The sequence below is a fragment of the Doryrhamphus excisus genome, chromosome 8, assembly GCF_030265055.1.
Source record: "Doryrhamphus excisus isolate RoL2022-K1 chromosome 8, RoL_Dexc_1.0, whole genome shotgun sequence".
In the NCBI taxonomy this organism is placed as follows: Eukaryota; Metazoa; Chordata; class Actinopteri; order Syngnathiformes; family Syngnathidae; genus Doryrhamphus; species Doryrhamphus excisus.
The window spans coordinates 20604886-20627406 of record NC_080473.1 but is presented as its reverse complement, the minus strand read 5'-3'; the positions used below and the strand labels follow the sequence as shown (position 1 = coordinate 20627406).

At 37.4% G+C, this 22521-nt stretch overlaps 1 protein-coding gene across 7 annotated transcripts in view; it reads left to right on the top strand.

The window, feature by feature from the left end:
• The window catches only part of robo2 (roundabout, axon guidance receptor, homolog 2 (Drosophila)), a 386548-nt gene that overhangs the window by 337912 nt on the left and 26115 nt on the right, over window positions 1–22521 (top strand). For all 7 annotated transcript variants that reach the window (XM_058079123.1, XM_058079125.1, XM_058079127.1 and 4 more), the window contains 6 exons: window positions 2316–2440; window positions 2513–2684; window positions 5336–5524; window positions 7455–7481; window positions 12068–12110; window positions 21195–21322. In XM_058079123.1, coding sequence (XP_057935106.1) covers window positions 2316–2440; window positions 2513–2684; window positions 5336–5524; window positions 7455–7481; window positions 12068–12110; window positions 21195–21322 — 684 coding nt within the window. The remainder of the gene's footprint in view (window positions 1–2315; window positions 2441–2512; window positions 2685–5335; window positions 5525–7454; window positions 7482–12067; window positions 12111–21194; window positions 21323–22521) is intronic.

The following is a 22521-nucleotide window of genomic DNA, read 5'->3' as shown; positions in this document are numbered from 1 at the left end:
CTTCCGTCCGTGCCAGGCAGCTTCCGCTTCCCCGGAGGCCGACGCGGCCGGTTGTGCTGAGGGATGAGCAGAGATTTACAGGGTGACAAGTGCCATTTTGGATGGAGGCGAGGTGAGGGAGCGGCGGCATGCGAGTAATTGACCTGTCAGTATTCTACTGTGGCACGGCTCTCCTTCCACCCCCTGCGGAAATGAGAAAACATTATTTTTAATACTTATCCTTCCGCCACGCCGAGTGTTATTTATTTTTCTTTCTTTGTAGGGGTCGGATAAATAACAAAGAACAAGAGCGTTCAAAGACGAAACACACGTGTCACCTCTGAAATCAATCAGTGAAGTTTCATCCAGATGCAAAACTCTTGTCGGTATTCTAGAGCGAAAAATCCCGCTAGCGTTTAAGACATGTTTTGTGGGGTAAACACCGGTTCTGGGGGTGCTTTGTGACTTTTTCCACGAGGAAATCTAGATTGCAGATTTTGAACATATCCTATATGGTTCAATCTCGAATAAATAGAGATGTAAACATGTGAAAATTGGCAAGTCAAAATTTTTGACTCTTCAAGATTCAACCCCTTCAGTACCATCCATTTTAGATGATTTTCACTATTTTTTGGAGGCACACAGAATATTGTGTTCTATGGTTATATAAACATGGAACCTACCAATTGAAAGATTAGACTCTCATCTTTAATCACGAAAAAAAAGTTTGTTTCTACTTTCTTCCATTCTTCGGTAATCTGCATTAAAACATAGGTAAGTTTGAAGAAAATATAAGTTCCCAACAAAAAAAAAGTAGAATTTTTTTTGAAAAGATACATTTCAATTGTTTTGAAATCATTTCAATTTCAGTTTTACATTTCCTAGAATAACAATTTATTCGCAAATATAACAACATGAACGGCTGCACGGTGGACGAGTGGTTGGCTCGGCGACAGCTAGTAGACTGGGATTTGAGTCCCAGCTCGGGCATGCATGTGGAGTTTATATGTTCTCCCCGTGCATGCGTGGGTTTTCTCCGGGTACTCCGGTTTCCTCCCACATTCCAAAAACATGCTAGGTTAATTAGCGACTCCAAATTGTCCATAGGTATGAATGTGAGTGTGAATGGTTGTTTGTCTATATGTGCCCTGTGATTGGCTGGCGACCAGTCCAGGGTGGACCCCGCCAGCTGGGATAGGCTCCAGCACCCCTGCGAGGATGAGCGGTAGAAAATGAATGAATATACCACTAACGCCATTATAATATATAATAATATCATAATAATGCAATATGTAATCTTTCACTCTACAAATTTATGGAACATTCATTCATTTTTCCTCACGAGGGTCGCGGGGGTGCTGGAGCCTATCCCAGCTGTCTTCGGGCGTGAGGCGGGGTACACCGTGGACTGGTGGCCAGCCAATCACAGGGCACATATAGACAAACAACCATTCACACTCACATTCATACCTATGGACAATTTGGAGTGGCTAATTAACCTAGCATGTTTTTGGAATGTGGGAGGAAACCGGAGAAAAACCCACGCATGCACGGGGAGAACATGCAAACTCGGAGGTGGAATTGAACCCTGGTCTCCTAGCTGTGAGGTCTGCACGCTAACCACTAATGCGCCGTGCCGCCTACTGTATAACATTTGCAGCATTTCTTGAAATTCTGCCTTCTCAACTGTATTAACCATTTCTGTGAAGGCACACCAATTGGTCTGTTTACAAACATCCGCTTGAGTCTTGACTGTCAGGGTGAAGGCTCTGCATGCATTTCCATGTGTAGTATATTTTTGTGTATATGTGCCCTGTGATTGGCTGGCCACCAGTCCAGGTACATCGCCTATCACCTGAAGACAGCTCGGACCATGAATTATTTTCCAGTTTTCATATTTAAACATGCATATGTTAAAGTTTCCCTTACCTTCTGCACGCTACACTCCTCCATGCATAACATCCATGCCAGCTCGTACCAAATGCATGGTTATTTTTATAGCTTCAAACTACTTGAATAGTGACTTATTATCTCTCTAATATCCCTTACTTTCACTACTGCATACTTGAACTTGTAGCTCTGTTAGTCTCTAAAAAACCGACAGCAGCAGTGGTCTTTGTGGAAACAAACCGGGATGACATATTAACGTCAGAAGCAAACGTTCCAGATCGTCTATTGCCTCGTCTACATGTAAATCCCCATCTAATGAGACAGCCTGCAGCCACACGTGCAATCCCCGAAGAATAGCAGAGAAAGAGCGTCAGACTACATATTTATGAGCCACTAGCATATTGAGATGTTCTTTTCCGACGCTCGCATTCCTTGCCTGTTCGCAGCCCCCAGCGCGCCTCCTCAGCAGGTAACGGTCCTCACCGTGGGAAACCAAAACAGCACTTCTATCAGCATCTCCTGGGACCCGCCTCCGCCGGACCACCAGAACGGCATCATTCAAGAGTACAAGGTTTGTTTGCGGCTCGTCAAAGGCGCGCTATTACTGCGACTTTGACTTTATTATTCTTCTTCTGTGGTACAGATCTGGTGCCTGGGGAATGAGACGCGTTTCCACGTGAATAAGACGGTAGATGCGGCAATACGTTCTGTGGTGGTGGGCGGGCTGCAAGTGGGTGTGATCTACCGAGTGGAAGTGGCCGCCAGCACCAGCGCAGGTGTGGGGGTCAAGAGTGAACCCCAGTCCATTGTTATTGGTAAGAACAAAAATTCATTCATTCATTTTCTACCGCTTTTTCCTCATAAGGGGGGTGCTGGAGCCTATCCCAGCTGTCTTGGGGCGAGAGGCGGGGTACACCCTGGACTGGTCGCCACAGCCAACAACCATTCACACTCACATTCATACAATTTGGATTCGCTAATTAACCGAGCATGTTTTTGGAATGGCGGACTTGAACTCGGGTCTCCTAGCTGTGAGGCCTGCGTGCTAACCACTCGATCACCATGCAGCCGACAGGAAATCATTCATTAATTTTGTACCGCTTATCCTCATGAGGGTTGCGGGCGTACTGGAGCCTATCCCAGCTGTCTTTGGGCGAGAGGTGGGGTACACCCTGGACTGGTGGCCAGCCAATCACAGGGCACATATAGACAAACAACCATTCACACTCACATTCATACCTATGGACAATTTGGAGTGGCCAATTAACCTAGGAGAAAACCGGAGAAAACCCACACATGCACAGGGAGAACATGCAAACTCCACACAGAGATGGCCGAGGGTGGAATTGAACCCTGGTTTCCTAGCTGTGAGGTCTGCGCGCTAACCACTCGACCGCCGTGCTGCACAGAACAAAAATTCATTCATTCATTTTCTACTGCTTTTTCGTCACAAGGATCGTGGGCTGTGCTGGAGCCTATCCCAGCTGGGCTAGAGGCGGGGTACACCCTGGACTGGTGGCCAGCCAATCACAGGGCACATATAGACAAACAACCATTCACACTCACATTCATACCTATGGACAATTTGGAGTCGCTAATTAACCTAGCATGTTTTTGGAATGTGGGAGGAAACATGCAACATGGAACATGCAAACTCCACACAGAGATGGCCGAGGGTGGACTTGAACTCAGGTCTCCTAGCTGTGAGGCCTGCGCGCTAACCACTCGACCACTGTGCCGCCCAGATTTTTTTTTTTTTTTTTGGAAAATATTTTTTTATGTGCGCAATAAATGATTTCCCCGGTGTCGCGACCGTAATCTGCCATGCGACACAAAGCCTGCTGACAATCCCGACATGGTAGCGGTTAGTGTTTATTGTGTTCATATGTGTTGCAGACAGTGCGTTGCAACCTTTGTTTGAGTCTTTGCAAACTCCATAAAAAGTGTCAAGCCAGTGTGTCTGAGATGCCAGAGCGGATCAATACTCTATATCCTCTCCTTTCATTTCACATGGTGTGTTTTACCCGCAATGGAGTGAATTAGAGGCTGAGCTTGGCAAACAGTCTGCTCACCTGGGGGGTTTGTTATAAGCTTTGTTCATTTTTTTTTTTTTTTTTTTCCGTGTATTATATTTCACTGCACATCCTTCCGGTCTCTTGGTCAATATCTTCGCTGAAAAGAAATGCTTAGTTCCACCCACAACAGCCTGTCACATGAGGTACACCTTCTAATGTAAAAAGAGTATCCATTTGCTTTTCATACAGTCTAATTACAAGCAGTACTAAAAAAAGACTTAAAATTGTCCTCCCGTATTCTTGAACCATATCTAAGTATAAGAACTCTAAACTCTTTGTGTGCAGGCATCACACTTTTTTATTTACGGAGTCTTTGGTGTCACTTACATGTCATTACAGGCAAACCTAGAAAAGAATCCAGAATAGTTTGCTTAAATTCGACTGATCTCTCGGCCCCGCCTCTTGCCCAATATCTACACCAAATGTAGGAACAGTGGCATAACATGGGAGCTCTTTGTTGCACACTCTAAATCAGGGGTCTCAAATTTAAAATTTACTTGGGGGCCACTGGAGCTAGGGTCTGGGTGAGACTGGGCCGCAAAAAAAAACAAAAAACGCATTTATTAAAAACTGAAAAATGAATAAACTTTGCTTTGGTTCTGATTTTTTACAATAAAAGCTCTGATAAAACATTCCACTGTTCTCAAATATCTTAATTTTTATTTTTCTGCACAAAATAAGATGAAAAATAAATGAACAAATCAAGAATAAAGCAAATCAATCGATCAGTAATAAATAAATATAATAATAATAATAATAATAAAACGGCAAATAATTAAAAACTTAAGAAACCACATATAGTTGGTGGGTAGACAAATGATTTTTTTCAGATTAAAATGAACAAAGCATTATTAGAGCCCTGTAGACATGACAAAACACGACTATAGTCACATTTATACTCTTTTTATTTACAACATATTGCGCAACTGCAGGGTCTCGAGACACATGCTAACTCGCAAACTAGAGAGCTAGCCACCTAAACGGTAGCCTTCAAGTTATTTCCTTTAAACTTAAATCGCCAAAAACTTACCACTTCCACACGGATAGGGAGGATAACTATTAACAGTTATTTAATCTTTAACATGAACATTAATCAAATGTAATATTTTTTTCTGGGTACATGATACCATACAGCATCCATATCAAACTTTAACATTAAACTTTCATATCAAGGCGGGGGCCTCAAACTAGTGTCCTGCGGGCCACATTTGGCCCGCGGGCCGCATGTTTGAGACCCCTGCTCTAAATGTAAGAAATGCAAGAAGAAGATATTGTGTGCACTTTTGATTCATGACGGCCATGACTACAATCACGATTTTTAATACTTCTCCTATATCGGAGCTAATGAATGCATTCCATTGACTTTACTTGCATCCTCACTGCTTCCGTAGGTAAGCCATTCCAGGACGTGATCATCCATGGCAACCGTAACAACAGCATCACAGAGCAGATCACTGACGTGGTGAAGCAGCCCGCGTTCATCGCCGGCATCGGCGGCGCCTGCTGGGTCATCCTCATGGGCTTCAGCATCTGGCTGTACTGGAGGAGGAAGAAGAGGAAGGGTCTGAGCAACTACGCAGGTTGGAGCGCTGATGTTTAATTCCTTTTAGATAAGCACAACGGGTTAAGATTCAGAATACATGATCGTTTCTAAAAGGCTCCACAAGTCCACCGACTGTGTTGGTTAATAGAGAAGGTGGTCAAGCTGAGTGGGCAGCCGGGCCTCCTCGAGATGGAATTAGTCCAGGGGTGGGCAAACTACGGCCCGGGGGCCACATCCGGCCCGCCAAGTGTTTGAATACGGCCCGCCCAATCTTTCCAAAGTATTTAATTTAAACTCAACATACAAGCTGGCATCATGGCCTGAGCCAACCTTTTGATGGTTGTATCAATTTTGTTGTTTGACATGGTCTGTTGTTTACAAAGTGCTCCTGAAAAAAGAGACACAAGCACATAATAATAATAAAAATTAAAATAATAATTATTATATTATTATTATAACTATTATTCATTCATTCATTCATTTTCTACCGCTTTTTCCTCACGAGGGTCGCGGGGGGTGCTGGAGCCTATCCCAGCTGTCTTCGGGCGTAAGGCGGGGTACACCCTAGACTGGTGGCCAGCCAATCACAGGGCACATATAGACAAACAACCATTCACACTCACATTCATACCTATGGACAATTTTGGAGTCGCCAATTATAACTATTATGATTATTATATTTATTATATTGATGCTAATTATTATATTAATTATATATAATAATATTGTTATATTTGCATATTTTACATAATAATAATATAATAATTATTATTTTCATTTTATTTTAATTATTATAATATTTTATTATTTTTAAAATATTTAAATATAAATATAAAATAATAAATAATAATAGCAGATTGCATGACAATTTTACAGATACAATAATACCGGGGGGCGGCACGGTGGTCTAGGGGTTAGCGCACAAACCTCACAGCTAGGAGACCCGGGTTCAATTCATGCGTGGGTTTTCTCCGGGTATTCCGGTTTCCTCCCACATTCCAAAAACATGCTAGGTTAATTGGCAACTCCAAATTGTCCATAGGTATGAATGTGAGTGTGAATGGTTGTTTGTCTATATGTGCCCTGTGATTGGCTGGCGACCAGTCCAGGGTGTACCCCGCCTTACGCCCGAAGACAGCTGGGATAGGCTCCAGCACCCACCGCGACCCTCGTGAGGAAAAGCGGTAGAAAATGAATGAATGAATGAATATTGATGCTAATTATTATATTAATTATATATAATAATATTGTTATATTTGCATATTTTACATAATAATAATATAATAATAATTATTTTCATTTTATTTTAATTATTATAATATTTTATTATTTTTAAAATATTTAAATATAAATATAAAATATAAAATAATAAATAATAATAGCAGATTGCATGACAATTTTACAGATACAATAATACCAGGTGGACTGTTACGTGTAAAATATATCGTCTGCCCCCCCCCCCCGGAAATTTTGTTATATCAATGCGGCCCGCGAGTCAAAAAGTTTGCCCACCCCTGAATTAGTCCAACATGTCTCCTCCCACACGATGACCCTCATTGGATGACGTCAGCCCCCCTTAAAGTCCATATGTGCTACCAAGGCCGCATGATTTAATTACAAAGCAGGAGAGCAAACTGACAGGAGAAGAAGAAGAAGAAAAAAAAAAAAAGGAACCCAATTTGAGGCTTCAGCAAGTTTGTCAGCTTCATTCGTGTTTGGGACTTTTCTTTGGTTTGTCGCTTCTCGTCTGTGCTCTCCGATGGCTGCTTTCCCGCCTTTGGCTCTGCACATCGAGGAGGGAAACCCACTAGAGTTTGATTCGAAAATGCACCGATCTGGTCCCACCCGGTGTGCAGACCCCTCATCATCATCACCATCATCATCACCATCATCATCACCCCTTCACCTAAAGCACCGCTTACCTCTGCAAGCTTTTAACGCAACCTCTCTGTCTTCTTGTTTTGCAGTTCAGTCCTTCACCTTCACCCCTGCAGGTACTGTTCATTTGTCCCGTCTCCTCACGCCCATTACCACGACATACCCCCCCCCTTTCTTCTCGCTTATTAAATACATCTCGCTAATGCCCGTAGCTAATATTAATGTGACACTGATTGCTTATTGGTTGACCTAAAGCCTTGCAAATGCTCTATAATGTATTTGCATAAAGTGCTATGTTTTGTGTTTATCTTGCAGCCAATTCGTTTTTTTTACAGTATAAAAAAATTTAATTTTGGGTACTCGCCGTACATTATCCTGCCTTACTGTTTTAGGCTTGGAGATACGTGCTCATTTAATACATTAGAAAATGTCTGTAGACTTATTATTGGTTCTCTATTTCATTCAAATATATGAAATAATCAAGAGATTAATTATAAAGAATTAATATTTAAACAAAAGTGCATCCGTACAGTAATACAGATAAAACCAATCTGTGTTTTTTAGGTTATGTGTAGAATTTGTATGCTCATTTTTTTCCCGAAAATCCATAAAAAAAAATACCCAAGTTAGAATAATATTTCATGTTTGTGGCAGAGGCACATAGGCAGATAAAGGACAGGGAGAGTCGACAGAAACAGGAACTAAATTGATTATTTTCATGAATAAAAATGGCTAAATTAATCAAATACAAATGTAAGGCATTCAGACATGTAGTATTCCACGCAGGCCTCTAGGTGTCACTGTAATAGTACATTCAGAAAACAGCCACCGCAGGAAGTACTTTAAGAACAGCAAGTAAAAAAACGGGAAAAAATAAGGAACGTGTGTGAGTCTATGTTATGTCTTATTTTTATATTATATTATATTTATATTATGTCTTAAATGCCTTATTTTCTCTTATGTCTGCTATATTGTGTAATACAAGTGTAAAAATGACTACAAGAGTGTTATTAATACTAACACTAAAAAGTAATAATTAATTAATATTTAATTTATTTTATATTTATTAATATATATAATATTTATTAATATATATAATAATATTTATTAATATATATATATATATATAATATATATTATATTAATAATTAATAATTAATTAATAATGTTAAAAACTGCTTTGTTCTATTTTCTGACTACGAAAATGTAAAAAAAAAATAATTAATTAATATTTAATTTATTTTATATTTATTAATATATATAATATTTATTAATATATATAATAATATTTATTAATATATATATAATATTTATTTATTATATTAATAATTAATTAATAATGTTAAAAGCTGCTTTGTTCTATTTTCTGACTACGAAAATGTTAAAAAATAATAATAATAATTAATTAATATTTAATTTATTTTATATTTATTAATATATATAATAATATATATGAATATATATATAATATTTATTTATTATATTAATAATTAATTAATAATGTTAAAAGCTGCTTTGTTCTATTTTCTGACTACGAAAATGTTAAAAAATAATAATAATAATTAATTAATATTTAATTTATTTTATATTTATTAATATATATAATAATATTTATGAATATATATATATAATATTTATTTATTATATTAATAATTAATTAATAATGTTAAAAACTGCTTTGTTCTATTTTCTGACTACGAAAATGTGAGTTTATGAGTAACGTTTATGAGTAAGGAATCCTCCTTGGTGGAAATTCACTTATCACAGTCCTAAAACAGCGCCATCTGCTGTTTTTAATTCCCAAATCACCATTTGCTGTGACTCCATGTTTTTGACTCAAGCTCCATTACATTTTGCGTTTTTTTTTTTTTTTTTTTCGTTTATAGGTGTCATGCAAATATTGAATCCATCAATAATCTTTGCGATTGGAAGTTGAAAACAAGGACGATTTTTAGAACATTATACAGAGTGCGTTGGTCTTCTCTCTGCTGACAATTAGTTGATGCATGGCGAGTGTCCCGTCTCGGCCTCCTAAAGCTGTCAGCTCCAGGGAGGTAAATCAGCAGCCAAGGAGATTTGATGGAATTTTTATATGCTGATGATGTCCTCCCCCCTTTAGTGCTTATTAATCTGTATTCATATTGGGGGGAAAGTGCTTATCTGAAAAGGCGGAGGGACACAGCAATGCCGTCACGCCACTTTGGCCCACTTAAAAGTGCTTTTGTAGCAGTCCAGAAATGTGCCTGACTGGAGATATAGACTTCAGAGGACCTGCTGTCAAACAGCTAAAAGTTTGCAACTTTGTGAGTAAATGATGCATTATGGTAAAAATAATATATTGTAATGATAGCCTAATATAATTCAATATAATACATATAATTAAATATGAGGTGGTTCGGGCAGCTGGTCACGGAGGATGCCTCCCGGAGGAAGTAAATAAATATATCGTATTTTCCGGACTATAAGTCGCCCTTTTTTCATAGGTTGGCTGTTCCTGCGACTTATACTCCAGAGCAACTTATAAATGAAAAAAATATTTATGTTACATAAACACTGGATACCTTTTGTGTTCATGTTTATTTTTTGTGTAGCTGAATAAGCATTGTGTTAGCATATCTTACACCTATTCATTCTCTATTCTTTTATTAATGTTAGAACTTGCCTTCCAAGAGGACGTAATGTCTGTTTTGGTTAAGTAGTTTGTAAAATAAATTACCCGCAAAAAATGTGACTTATACTCCAGTGCGACTTATGTATGTTATTTTCTACCTAATTATGCATTTTTGGCATTGTGCGACTTTTACTCCGGAGCGACTTATAGTCCAGAAAATACGGTAATAATATCAATAAATAAAATTAAGATGTATTGTGTGAAATTTTATCTTTTTTTGAAAAGATAAAATCTTATATTATTTATATTACATATTTAGATTATATTATATATTATTATTATTTAGCTTAACCCTTTAGTGTGCTATTTCTCTTTAAAATCCCAGTTTCAACATTAAAATATGGAATATTTAATTTATATTATTTATATTATATATTTAAATTATATTCTATATTATTATTATTATTATTGTTTAGCTTAACCCTTTAGCATGCTATTTCTGTTTAAAATCCCCATTTCAACATTAAAATATGGAATATTTAATTTATATTATTTATATTATATATTTAAATTATATTCTATATTATTATTATTTTTATTATCCTTATTATTATTATTATTATTTAGCTTAACCCTTTAGTGTGCTATTTCTGTTTAAAATCCCCATTTTAACATTAAAATATGGAATATTTAATTTATACCATTTATATTATATATTTAAATTACATTATTATTATTATTATTATTATTATTATTATTATTATTATTATTATTATTATTATTATTATTATTATTATTATTATTATTATTTAGCTTAACCCTGAACTTATTGTGTGAATTTTTTTATGCACAGAAAGGGTTAAAAGTGTGCTATTTCTGTATAAAAAAAAACAATTTAACATACAAATATGGAATATTTAATTTATATTATTTAATATTATATATTTAAATTATATTCTATACATTATTATTATTATTATTATTATTATTATTATTATTATTATTATTATTATTATTATTATTATTATTATTATTATTATTATTATTATTATTATTATTATTATTATTATTATTATTATTATTATTATTATTATTTAGCTTAACCCTGAACCAGATTATTGCAGTTGCTATTTTTTATTAGAATACAACAAATATATACGTACATATTGAAATTATAGACACTTATAAATAATCATGATCATATCAGTAAAAACTTCCGACTTCTATAAAATGCGTGATTTGCGATGATTTCAAACGTATGCATAACTGCAGAAGTTTGATCTGTGGTCTAAAAAGCGGGAATTTCCCCTTCGGATGACATCACGCCGTAAAAAGACCCCTCTAATGCCCGTGTTGCCCCCCGTGGGGATCCTCAGGCCTCATCTTGTTGGAGGAAGTCAGAGAACCTTTGGAGGAATGTAGATGCTGTCTTTCATCTGTGGAACAAACGAGTCAAATTACTAACATGCAGGATCACTCTCTCTGCCCCCCCGCCCCATAACCCCCCTCCTTTATAACCCCCCTCCTTTATAACCCCCTGGTTATGAGGTGATTTCCAAAAACTGTTGCAGCCTCTTAGCGCTTCCTGACACTCTTTGAGGTCGCCATGCTACTTTGTCATCTTGGACTTTTACTAGCAACCTCTTCTTATCCTTACATTTGTATAACGCCCCCCCTTCCGCCCCTCCCCACCACTGTCTGACAGAAAACACTGTGTGATTAATGATCCCGCTGCCTTTTTTTAATCATTTTTTGGGACTGAGATTTAATCATACACCTGATAATAAGCCAGCAGCCAAATATGAGACATGAAAATGAGTTTTGCTTCTCATCAAGCGTCTCGTCCTTGACGTCTCCAACTTATGTAAAGCCATCCTTATTATTGACCTTTATTTTTAATCCTTTCTTTTCTGACAGCGGGCTGAGAGGAGGGTGCCCACATCACTTCCTGTATGGAACGTACTTAACGAGCTTTGCAGGAGCATTACAATACAAATGGCATCTTATCTTAATTATGCAAATTAATTCAATGCTGGGAACTTCATATCTGGACTCTGTCCCTTCTCTTTTTCTCTTTTTCTGCCACTGCAGTGACGTTCCAAAGAGTTGACGGGGGTCTCATGAGCAACGGAAGGTGAGTGTCTCACAAGTAAACTTAGGGGTACAAATATACGACTATATATATGAATGAGGTTTATTGTCTTTTTACTTAGCATATTAATACATTACTATATGGCCCTCAAGAAAAAAATGATGGCAAAATATAGTTATAATAAATCCATATGTAATACAAAAAAATAACTCATACATACATTGGGTGTTTTTTATATATAATTTATTGATGAAAAAGTAACCCAAAAAATATGTGTTAGTATTTTTTATTTAAATTTTAAAGTATTTTTAAATATAAAAATAAGCAAACGTGAATATAATAAATAGGCATGTTTACAATAAAAATAAATAAAATGTAACCGGTGTGTGGCGTCTTTGAAGAAATTAATTCATTAATCACCTAAATTAATTACCTAAAATTACACTAAACAATGTATTCTTTAAAATAATGAATTTTATTGATTACCTTTATAAAAAAATCTTATGATAACTTTATACAAGTTTAAAAGTAATTTTAATAGTATTTTTAATTTAAAATGCATTTTAATTGATACAAATATTAAAACCATCTAAATATAATTGATGAAAAAGTAACCCAAAAAATATGTGTTAGTATTTTCAATTTTAATTTTTAAGTATTTTTAAAATGTAAAAATAAGCAAACGTAAATATAATAAATAGGCATGTTTACAATAAAAATAAATAAAATGTAACCGGTGTGTGGCGTCTTTGAAGAAATTAACCCATTAATCATTGAAATATTACCCTAAACAATGTATTCTTAAAAGAATGAATTTTATTGATTACCTTTAAAAAAAATCTTATGATAACTTTATACAAGTTTAGAAGTAATTTAAATAGTATTTTTAATTTAAAATGCATTTTAATTGATACAAATATTAAAAACATCTAAATATAACTGATGAAAAAGTAACCCAAAAAATATGTTTTAGTATTTTTAATTAAAATATAAAAATGAACAAACGTGAATATAATAAATAGGCATGTTTATAATATAATTAAATAAAATGTAACCGGTGTGTGGCGTCTTTGAAGAAATTAATTCATTATTTACCTAAATTAATTACCTAAAAATTACCCTAAACAATGTATTCTTTAAAATAATGAATTTTATTATTTTTATTTTATTTTTATAAAAAATCTTATGATAGCTTTATACAAGTTCAAAAGTAATTTAAATTGTATTTTTAATTTAAAATGCATTTTAATTGATAAAAATATTAAAAACATCTAAATATATATACAGTATATATATATATATATATAGTGTATAATACATGATTGCCGGTGTGTGCATTATAATAAAATCAAATGAATGAATGAAAAGTAACCTATGACAGACTGGTTCAAAGGTCACAGCAGGTGCTAATGGTCCACAGATTAGGGGGCCTCAATATAGTTACTTTGCCCCGGGGCAATGCTCCAGACTTACGCTACGCCCAGAAACGCCAAAGGTACACACACGTACAGTCAGTGTTCATTGCTGTATGTGCCAGTCTTCACCCAAGGCGATACAAATCCAACATTTCCTTAACTCACTTCCTTACCCGCTGCAGTAAGATCCCAACACTTGATAGATAGCCCAGCGCCTTTGTGTTCCTTTTAGCATGGCCGCTTCAATATCACACAAAATATACATGCTTGATGCATCTCCTGTGTTCATGCATCGATAGATGAACTCATCAATCTCCTCAACGGAATTAAGCGAAACAATTTAAGCAGAGAGGGCTTTTATTTTGTCATTTATCTTGCACTGCCGGCTGCAGGCAACCCACCAGCCCTCTGGAGTGATAAATTTGCCTGTCACCTCGCGTGGGCGGCTGGGATCTGAGCACGTGTAATAATGTAGAAATAATTACCCAGGGGATAGGTGTGTACGTGCACGTGTGTGTTTATGCGTGAGTGTGTATGTGTTAGGAGGTGCACCCCCACCCCCCCCTTTTTCACCCCCAGCCCCGCCAATGCAGACTGCTCCATTTGGGTGCATGTTAGTGAAAGGTCTGCAGAGAGCTTCTTTCGGGACGTTCTCCTGAGAACCCAATGCTTATCACACCTGAACAACCACAGCGCGGAGATCTCAAACACGCGGTCAGAGATTGTCAATTCTCTTGTCCCTTGTCGATATTTAATTACCTCCACCGTGGACATTATGGTCTTGTTTTGATATACTCCACAGTGGAACCTCTAAGGTGTCACACAGTCCATTCCAGGACAGGACATTTTGAAACAATTCCTTTTAGAAACTGTTCATCATAAAATCTTTATTAATACATGCAGTTTTTACATGTTTTACACCCCATGAAATGTTAAAAAAACATACATAATACGTGAGGACCCATTTGAAGTTGACTTCAATTAACTTTGACTGTATGTCACTAAAAACCCAAAGAATCTGTTTTTGACGACAGATTTAAAATATATACTTTAGAGGTTCCATTGAATCAACTCATGATGGGTGGGGAAGTGGTAGTGTTGTCATCAAAAGTCCATTTTATTTTCTATGCCGCTTTCCTCATTAGAGTTGGAGCCTATCCCAGCTGTATTTGGGCAAGAGGCGGGGTACGCCCTGTGTACACCCTGGACTGGTCGCCATCCAATCACAGGGTTGGGTGATATATTTTATGTACCAGTATACTAGTATAGATTATTCTAATGATAAGAAAATGACTTATACCGTTGATAAGTATATATATATATATATATATATATATATATATATATATATATATATATATATATATATATATATATATATGAATGGATGGACCTTTGATGGACTTTTGATGACAACACTACCACTTCCCCACCCATCATGAGTTGAATCCTTGGAACCTCTGAAGTATATATATATACTTCAGAGGTTCCATTGAATGCAGGCTGCATACTTCAGAGGTTCCATTGAATCAACTCATGATGGGTGGGGAAGTGGTAGTCCATCAAAAGTCCATCCATTCATTTTATTTTTTATGCCGCTTTCCTCATTAGAGTTGGGGGATATGCTGGAGCCTATCCCAGCTGTATTTGGACAAGAAGCGGGGTACGCCCTGGGTACACCCTGGACTGGCCGCCAGCCAATCACAGGGTTGGGTGATATATTTTATGTACCAGTATACTAGTATAGATTTTTCTAATGGTAAGAAAATGACTTATACCGTTGATAAAATGTATATATATATATATATATATGTACAATTAATTTATTTTTTTTAATTTAATTAAAATAATTTTGAATAAATAATAATGTATTTACTTATTTTTGTATAATATATATATATATATATATATATATATATATATATATATATATATATATATATATATATATATATATATATATATATATATATATATATATATATATATATATATATATTTAATGTGGGAATAAATCATAAAGTATATACATATATATTATATATATTATGTATAATTTATAATTTCATAATTATAACAATAATACATAATTTATTGTAATATTAATACAATCTTAATTTATTATAATATAATTTATTATAATATTATAGTAAAATAATTCCAAAAACATGCTAGATTAATTAGCCACTCCAAATTGTCCATAGGTATGAATGTGAGTGTGAATGGTTGTTTGTCTATATGTGTCCTGTGATTGGCTGGCCACCAGTCCGGGGTGTATCCCGCTTCTCGCCCGAAGACATCTGGGATAGGCTCCAGCATGCCTATACTTGTGAGGATAAGCGTTAGAAAATGGATGAATGAATACTTAGTTTTGATGCCAGTGATGGTCAGTCTTGGCAGGCCTGTCCTTTGGTGCCAGGAGGTCCTGGATGGATTAGCGATGCCACTTTCCTCCCACTTCGCTCCCTCTCACTCCTTTTACTTCTTACTGCAGTGTTTTCCTCCCAATTTTCCACTTAAGCGCTTTTGATTTCCAAGCCGGCAAATAGGATTTGAATGGTCACGGCGCTCCCAATCCGTCATATCTGAAGTTAGCGTAGCATGGAAGCTGTCGTCCTGACAACACGCTCCTCAGATTAGTTTGTCTCTGCGGTGCCGTCAAATTCCAGATGTTGGTACTTCTTCATCCGGCCTAACAATAAGAGAGCGTTAACTTAGAAGAATTGGGAAAAAAGTATGTTAGTTGCATTAATCAGACAATAGTAAATGGACCGGCTTTCTCATTGGCTCCTGCCCAATTGCCATGACTGAACAATTAGACCTAATCGATCACAGAATAAATGATTCATGGAAGACGAATCGGCCGCAGATTGGTACATTTACATCGTTTGACTTTGGCTGCTCGGTTGAAATTGATAAAAGCCGAAGCCTCTTGCCAAGAAAGACGTGGAATCCGGAGATGGACTTTTAGCTCTGATCAATATTTCAGCAAAGAAGATTTAAGGAGCAATGCCTTGACATCGTTGCCATGGAGATTGCTGAATTTGAATGCTAAATGACAGCACTTGGAATAAATCTACGCTCCGCGTTATTCCACACCTTAGCTCATGTCGATGCTTTTAATCTGAGCTCCATGCAGCCGTCGGCGGCACCATAAATGCTTGATTCATGAACTTTCTTTCACTTTAATATCGCCCGCTTGACATATTTACAGCGCGCTCACGTGTCAGTCTGGGTGGGGGCTATTTATGATGGCAAACCAAAACGGGAGGACACACCGCCAGCGATGAGATTTGATCTGCCAAGGTTGCCATCCATCCTGGGTCAGCCAGGGATTAAAAGTTAGGTGTCAACTTTTCATGAGACATATGACCGTGCGTCTAGCACCCCCCCACCCGCGCCCCGCCTACTCCCATTATACCGCCATCACACACTCACATGAACACACGTTGTATAGAAATCAGTCTTATTGTAATTATCCAGAGTAGGAATGCTGCACGGTGACGGATACAAGGACGCCGCGGCCATTCGGCTGTCATATGCTCGTCTTTCAAATTGTCTTTTTCCTGGATTGGGGGGGGGGGGGGGGACGCACACAAATACTGGACGGGTAAGATTTATTAATGATTTATTAATTATTTTTACCAGGAAGCTATCATAAAAACTTGAGTCAAGCTGGTTGAAAATATGCTAGGCAGATCATACAGCAGGGGTCAGCAACCTACGGCTCCAGAGCCGCATGTGGCTCTTCAGCCTCTTTGTTGTGGCTCCCTTTGCAATGCTCAAATATTTGTTTTAACACCCGAATGAGGAAAATATGCATCTTTGTAATGACTTCTGTGAGGCCATATACTAGCAAGAGTACTTGATCAACTCTGAACTACTTTGATACCCCAAAATTCCCTCCAAATCTGGCAGTCAATCAAAATCTTGGGAGACTCGCAATTTGCTCTGGATGTGAGCATGTTGCTACACATTTCTTGCACGTGGAGAACATGCAAACTCCACACAGAGATGGCCGAGGGTGGGATTGAACTCGGGTCTCCTAGCTGTGAGGTCTGCGTGCTACCCACTCGACCGCTATGCAGCCCCTATATTCTGCTGTTAAATTATGTTTCGAGGCTCCATTCTATTTTTCTTCAGTGAGCGAGGGAGTAAAATGGCTCTTTTGATAGTAAAGGTTGCCGACCCCTGTCATACAGTGACAAATAACAGTAGCGTGTTCATTAGTCTAAATTAGACAAACAACCATTCACACTCACATTCATACCTATGGACGATTTGGAGTGGCCAATGCAGGTCCTCCGTAGGGTTGTAGCCAAATCTATGGGAGCCCTGCATCACCGCTATCCAAAAGGAGAATGAGGGCAGCAAGGAAATGAGTGTAGCCTGTCGATTATACTGCAGCTTCTCAAGTATTTTCATTGTCCGTGCTTGGAATACTAAAAATAATATTTTTTACTACTATGTCTTCTGGTACCATCATTTGGGAATTAAGTAACAAAACGAAATAGACACATTCTATCCAAAAGGAGACTGACAACTGTTGCAGTCAAGCGGAGACTGTGGAGTAGTTTTGCAGAACAGTTAGCTATTGATACTTTTTCACTGGCTGTACTGCGTACTAAAAGGTACTATTTCCAAGGTTCCAAGTGTGCCAAATTAAGCAAATAAACATAAGTAACCATGGAGAACAGAGCAGGAACCGTGCAATGGTATAAAGCTTTGTCTGCTTGCTATGGTGGTCTCAGGTGGTCTTAGGGCAGGGGTCGGCAACCTTTACTATGAAAAAAGCCATTTTACCCCCTTAACCACTAAAGAAACAACATTGGAAAGAATTTGAGGGTATCAAAGTAGTTCAGATCAGAAAAGACAAGTTGGAGTACTCTTGCTAGTATTGGAGATAAACTTACATAAATGTATGTGTAAACTAAAGTAAAGTTATGATCTCTAATTTATTTTTGATAAATTAATGCACGGCGACCAGGGGACCAGGGTTCAATTCCACCCTTGGCCATCTCAGTGTAGAGTTTGCATGTTCTCCCCGTGCATGCGTGGGTTTTCTCCGGGTACTCCGGTTTCCTCCCACATTCCAAAAACATGCTAGGTTAATTAGCCACTCCAAATTGTCCATAGGTATGAATGTGAGTGTGAATGGTTGTTTGTCTATATGTGCCCTGTGATTGGCTGGCCACCAGTCCAGGGTGTACGCCGCCTTACGCCCGAAGACAGCTGGGATAGGCTCCAGCACCCCCCGCGACCCTCGTGAGGAAAAAGCGGTAGAAAATGAATGAATGAGCTCTGGGAAAGGGCGGCACGGCGACCAGGGACCAGGGTTCAATTCCACCCTCGGCCATCTCTGTGTGGAGTTTGCATGTTCTCCCCGTGCATGCGTGGGTTTTCTCCGGGTACTCCGGTTTCCTCCCACATTCCAAAAACATGCTAGGTTAATTAGCCACTCCAAATTGTCCATAGGTATGAATGTGAGTGTGAATGGTTGTTTGTCTATATGTGCCCTGTGATTGGCTGAATGAATGAATGAATGAATGAATGAATGAAATCTGGGAAAGTATTACTTATTTTCCTTCATGTTGAAGGAGTGAGGGAGAACTGAATAGCATCCTATAGCAATCACCGGTCAGAACTCAGTCAGGATGCATTCAGGGTCTCACACAAAGTAGGATTTTTTAAAACTCATTACAAAGAAGTGCATTTTCCCCACTCGGGTGTTAAAAAATATTCAAGCATTGCAAAAGGAGCCACAAGAAAGAGGGTGAAGAGCCATGTGCGGCTATGGAGCCGCAGGTTGCTGACCCCTGTCTTAGGGAATGGTTTTAGTTACTTGGAGTGGTTGGAAGTGAAAATCGGCAAGATGTGGATATTAAACCACTACCTCAGACATCTACTTCTGGCACCAGAGAGTGTAAGTCTTTCCTTCATCATACCGACTTAACTCCCACGTGTGCTACTGACGCTCAGACGTGATTGTACAGTAAAGTGGTCTTAATGGCCCCACTGCAGTCACCCGTGACAGGTTACACCCTTAATGGCTGACTTTAATGTTTCACGTCCCCAATAAGAAGGCATGGAACACCTGTTCAATGGATCCCTCCCACCTACACCACCGACTCCCCATGTGCCAACATCCCACACGCCGACCTACCCGCACGTCCGTACGTCCGTCCGTCCGTCACAGTGGGGGCTTGATGTCTCATCAAGCGAGATTTAGAACTGTCTGGACGTCTCAGTGAGGGGCTGATGGGGAAAACGCAGGAGAAAGTAAAAGCTTTTTAATGAAAACACGGAGTACTTGCGTGTATTTATGCAAGACTCGATGCAAGGAAGGCCGAGATAAGCTGAGCCTTTGCCTGAAGGAATTTTGACTTTGAGGGTTCAACAAATGTATTGCTGACGTATTTGTCGTTACTCTGAGGCTCATTGTCAGCTTATCTCGTACCGACACCCGACAATGCTTACATGTGAACATGTGTTTGAATTCATGTTAACTATGCTTTTGTTCTTTACTCCTGAATCCTTGCAGAAAATGATATGCATACTCAGTAGTTGTTGCGGTGGTTTGGGTTTTCGTTTATTTCGAACTGGCTTCACGATAAAGACCATAACATGTTTACGCTTGCGCAATCCAACATGTCAGGTTAAGTTAAGGAAAGCATTAAGAAAAAAAAACAATTATTCTAATGTATTCAGCAATTGGGTAATCAATAAATAACGGAGTAAAATCAGGGGCAACACAATTTGGTGACATTGAACTTAAATAAAACTAAAATCATGCTGTTTGCTAACAGCAGAAAGGACACGCACCAGCAAATACAAATAAACGGTGTAGACATTGAAAGGGTGAAGGGAAATACATTTCTGTGGATCACAATAGATGAAAATATATGAGCTGGAAACCTCATATTACAAATATACAACATAAGGTGGCCAGAAATATTTCAATATTGAACAAAGCAAAATTTGTTCTCAATCAGAAATCACTCCACACTCTTTATTAAAGCAATTTTCACTGGCTAAATGTACTGCAAAAAAGGCCAGTAAGGATAATTCATAATGCCGCCTACAGAGAACATAATAACTCCTTATTACAAAAATCACAAATACTGCAACTTGCTGATATACTACATCTTCAAACAGCTAAAATAATGCATAAGGATAAAAATTAGCAATTAGCTAAAAATGTCATCCAAGGATGAAGAGTCTTGAACCATTCATGTGCTATATATATCACTATATTGACACTTACAATGGTACCCATTATGTCATTGGATGCTAATATCACCTCCTACTTTGGTACGTGACAAAAATTTTAACAAATTTAGAACATTAAAATTTTTAAAAAAAAAATAAAAAAAATAAAAAAAAATTAAAAAAATTAAAAAAAATTAAAAAAAATTAAAAAAAATTAAAAAAATACTAATTAATTAAATACAAATTCATTAAATTATTTAAAAAAACGTAAATTATAATAAGGAAAGCAGGAAGTGAACAAATGTAACAGTTACTCATTATAAAAGTACGAGATGGAGGGTTAGGATTTAATAAGATTTGCTTCTTCCTACTCCTTTTGGACATGTGGAACTGGGAACTGATTATGGGATGCACTCAATTGGAATCTGATGCATGTTCAAATGAAATAAAACCATTACCATTACCATTACCATTGGTTTAATCCCAATATGTTTATTCGCAGTCGGCCAGGCTTATTGAACGCCAGCGACCCGGGCTACCCCTGGTTAGCCGACTCCTGGCCTGCCACCAGCCTACCTGTCAACAGCAGCTCCGGAGGACCCAATGATCTCAATAACTTTGGCAGAGGAGGTGAGTGGAGGCTTCTTCCGTCGTACATTCTATCCTACTACCAGAACTTTTAGTGTGTACGCAACATGTGCGCTTGTATGCATCGTGTACGTATAGGACACACGGTGAAAACCCTCCACCGTCACCGGGGTGGCTAACAGAGAGCATTTTATTGTGGTGGTGGTGCAGGAGAACGGGAGAGGAGAATGGGGGGAGGAGTGGGTGAAAGGATGCTCTTGAGCAGCCAGTCGTGAAGGACAGGCGCAGATGCGGACACTTCCGCTACGGCTCTACATCATCTCCCCTTGACTGGGCATGCAAGGGGGAGAGATGGCGGCTACTTCCCTTGCACGCTCAGTCACTTTCTCCCTGTCATCACTCTCTTGACGGAAAGGCACTCTTGTTTTTTATGCATACAAATATAGAAAGGGAGGAGCATTTGAAAGAATTGCCTTGTACCCCAGTCAGCTAGGATTTATGGTAGAGAATATTTAAGGGTTTTTGGGGGACATAATTAGTCTTTTGCTGTGCTTAGGTTTACTATTGAGTCAATTTGAAGTAGTATTAAATATATATATTTAATTTGAAGTAGTATTAAATATATATATATATGCCTTCAATAGGCGCCTACATTTCGCAAAAAGTGCGAAACTTGCGAAAGTCTGACAACATGTTGTCATCACAACATATACTGGATATTATTTATTATTTATTATTTATTATTTATTATTTATTATTTATTATTTATTATTTATTATTTATTATTTATTATTTATTATTTATTATTTATTATTTATTATTTATTATTTATTATTTATTATTTATTATTTATTATTTATTATTAAAATAATTTTATTAATATTTATTTTAATTATTTGTGCAATTTACTGTTTACGCTGTACATTGTTGTTCATATTTGATGTCATCTATTTATTCACCACATTATTATTATTATATTATTATTATTTATTATTATATGGGAGCCAGGCAAAGACATTTCGTTGGCAATTTCACTGCTGTGTTATTGTGCTATCTATCTATCCATCCATCCATCCATCCATCCGTCCATCCATCCATCCATCCATCCGTCCATCCGTCTATCCGTCTATCCGTCCATCCATCCGTCCATCCATCCATCCATCCATCCAACCATCCAACCATCCATCCAACCATCCATCCATCCATCCATCCACCATCCATCCATCCATCTATCCATCCAT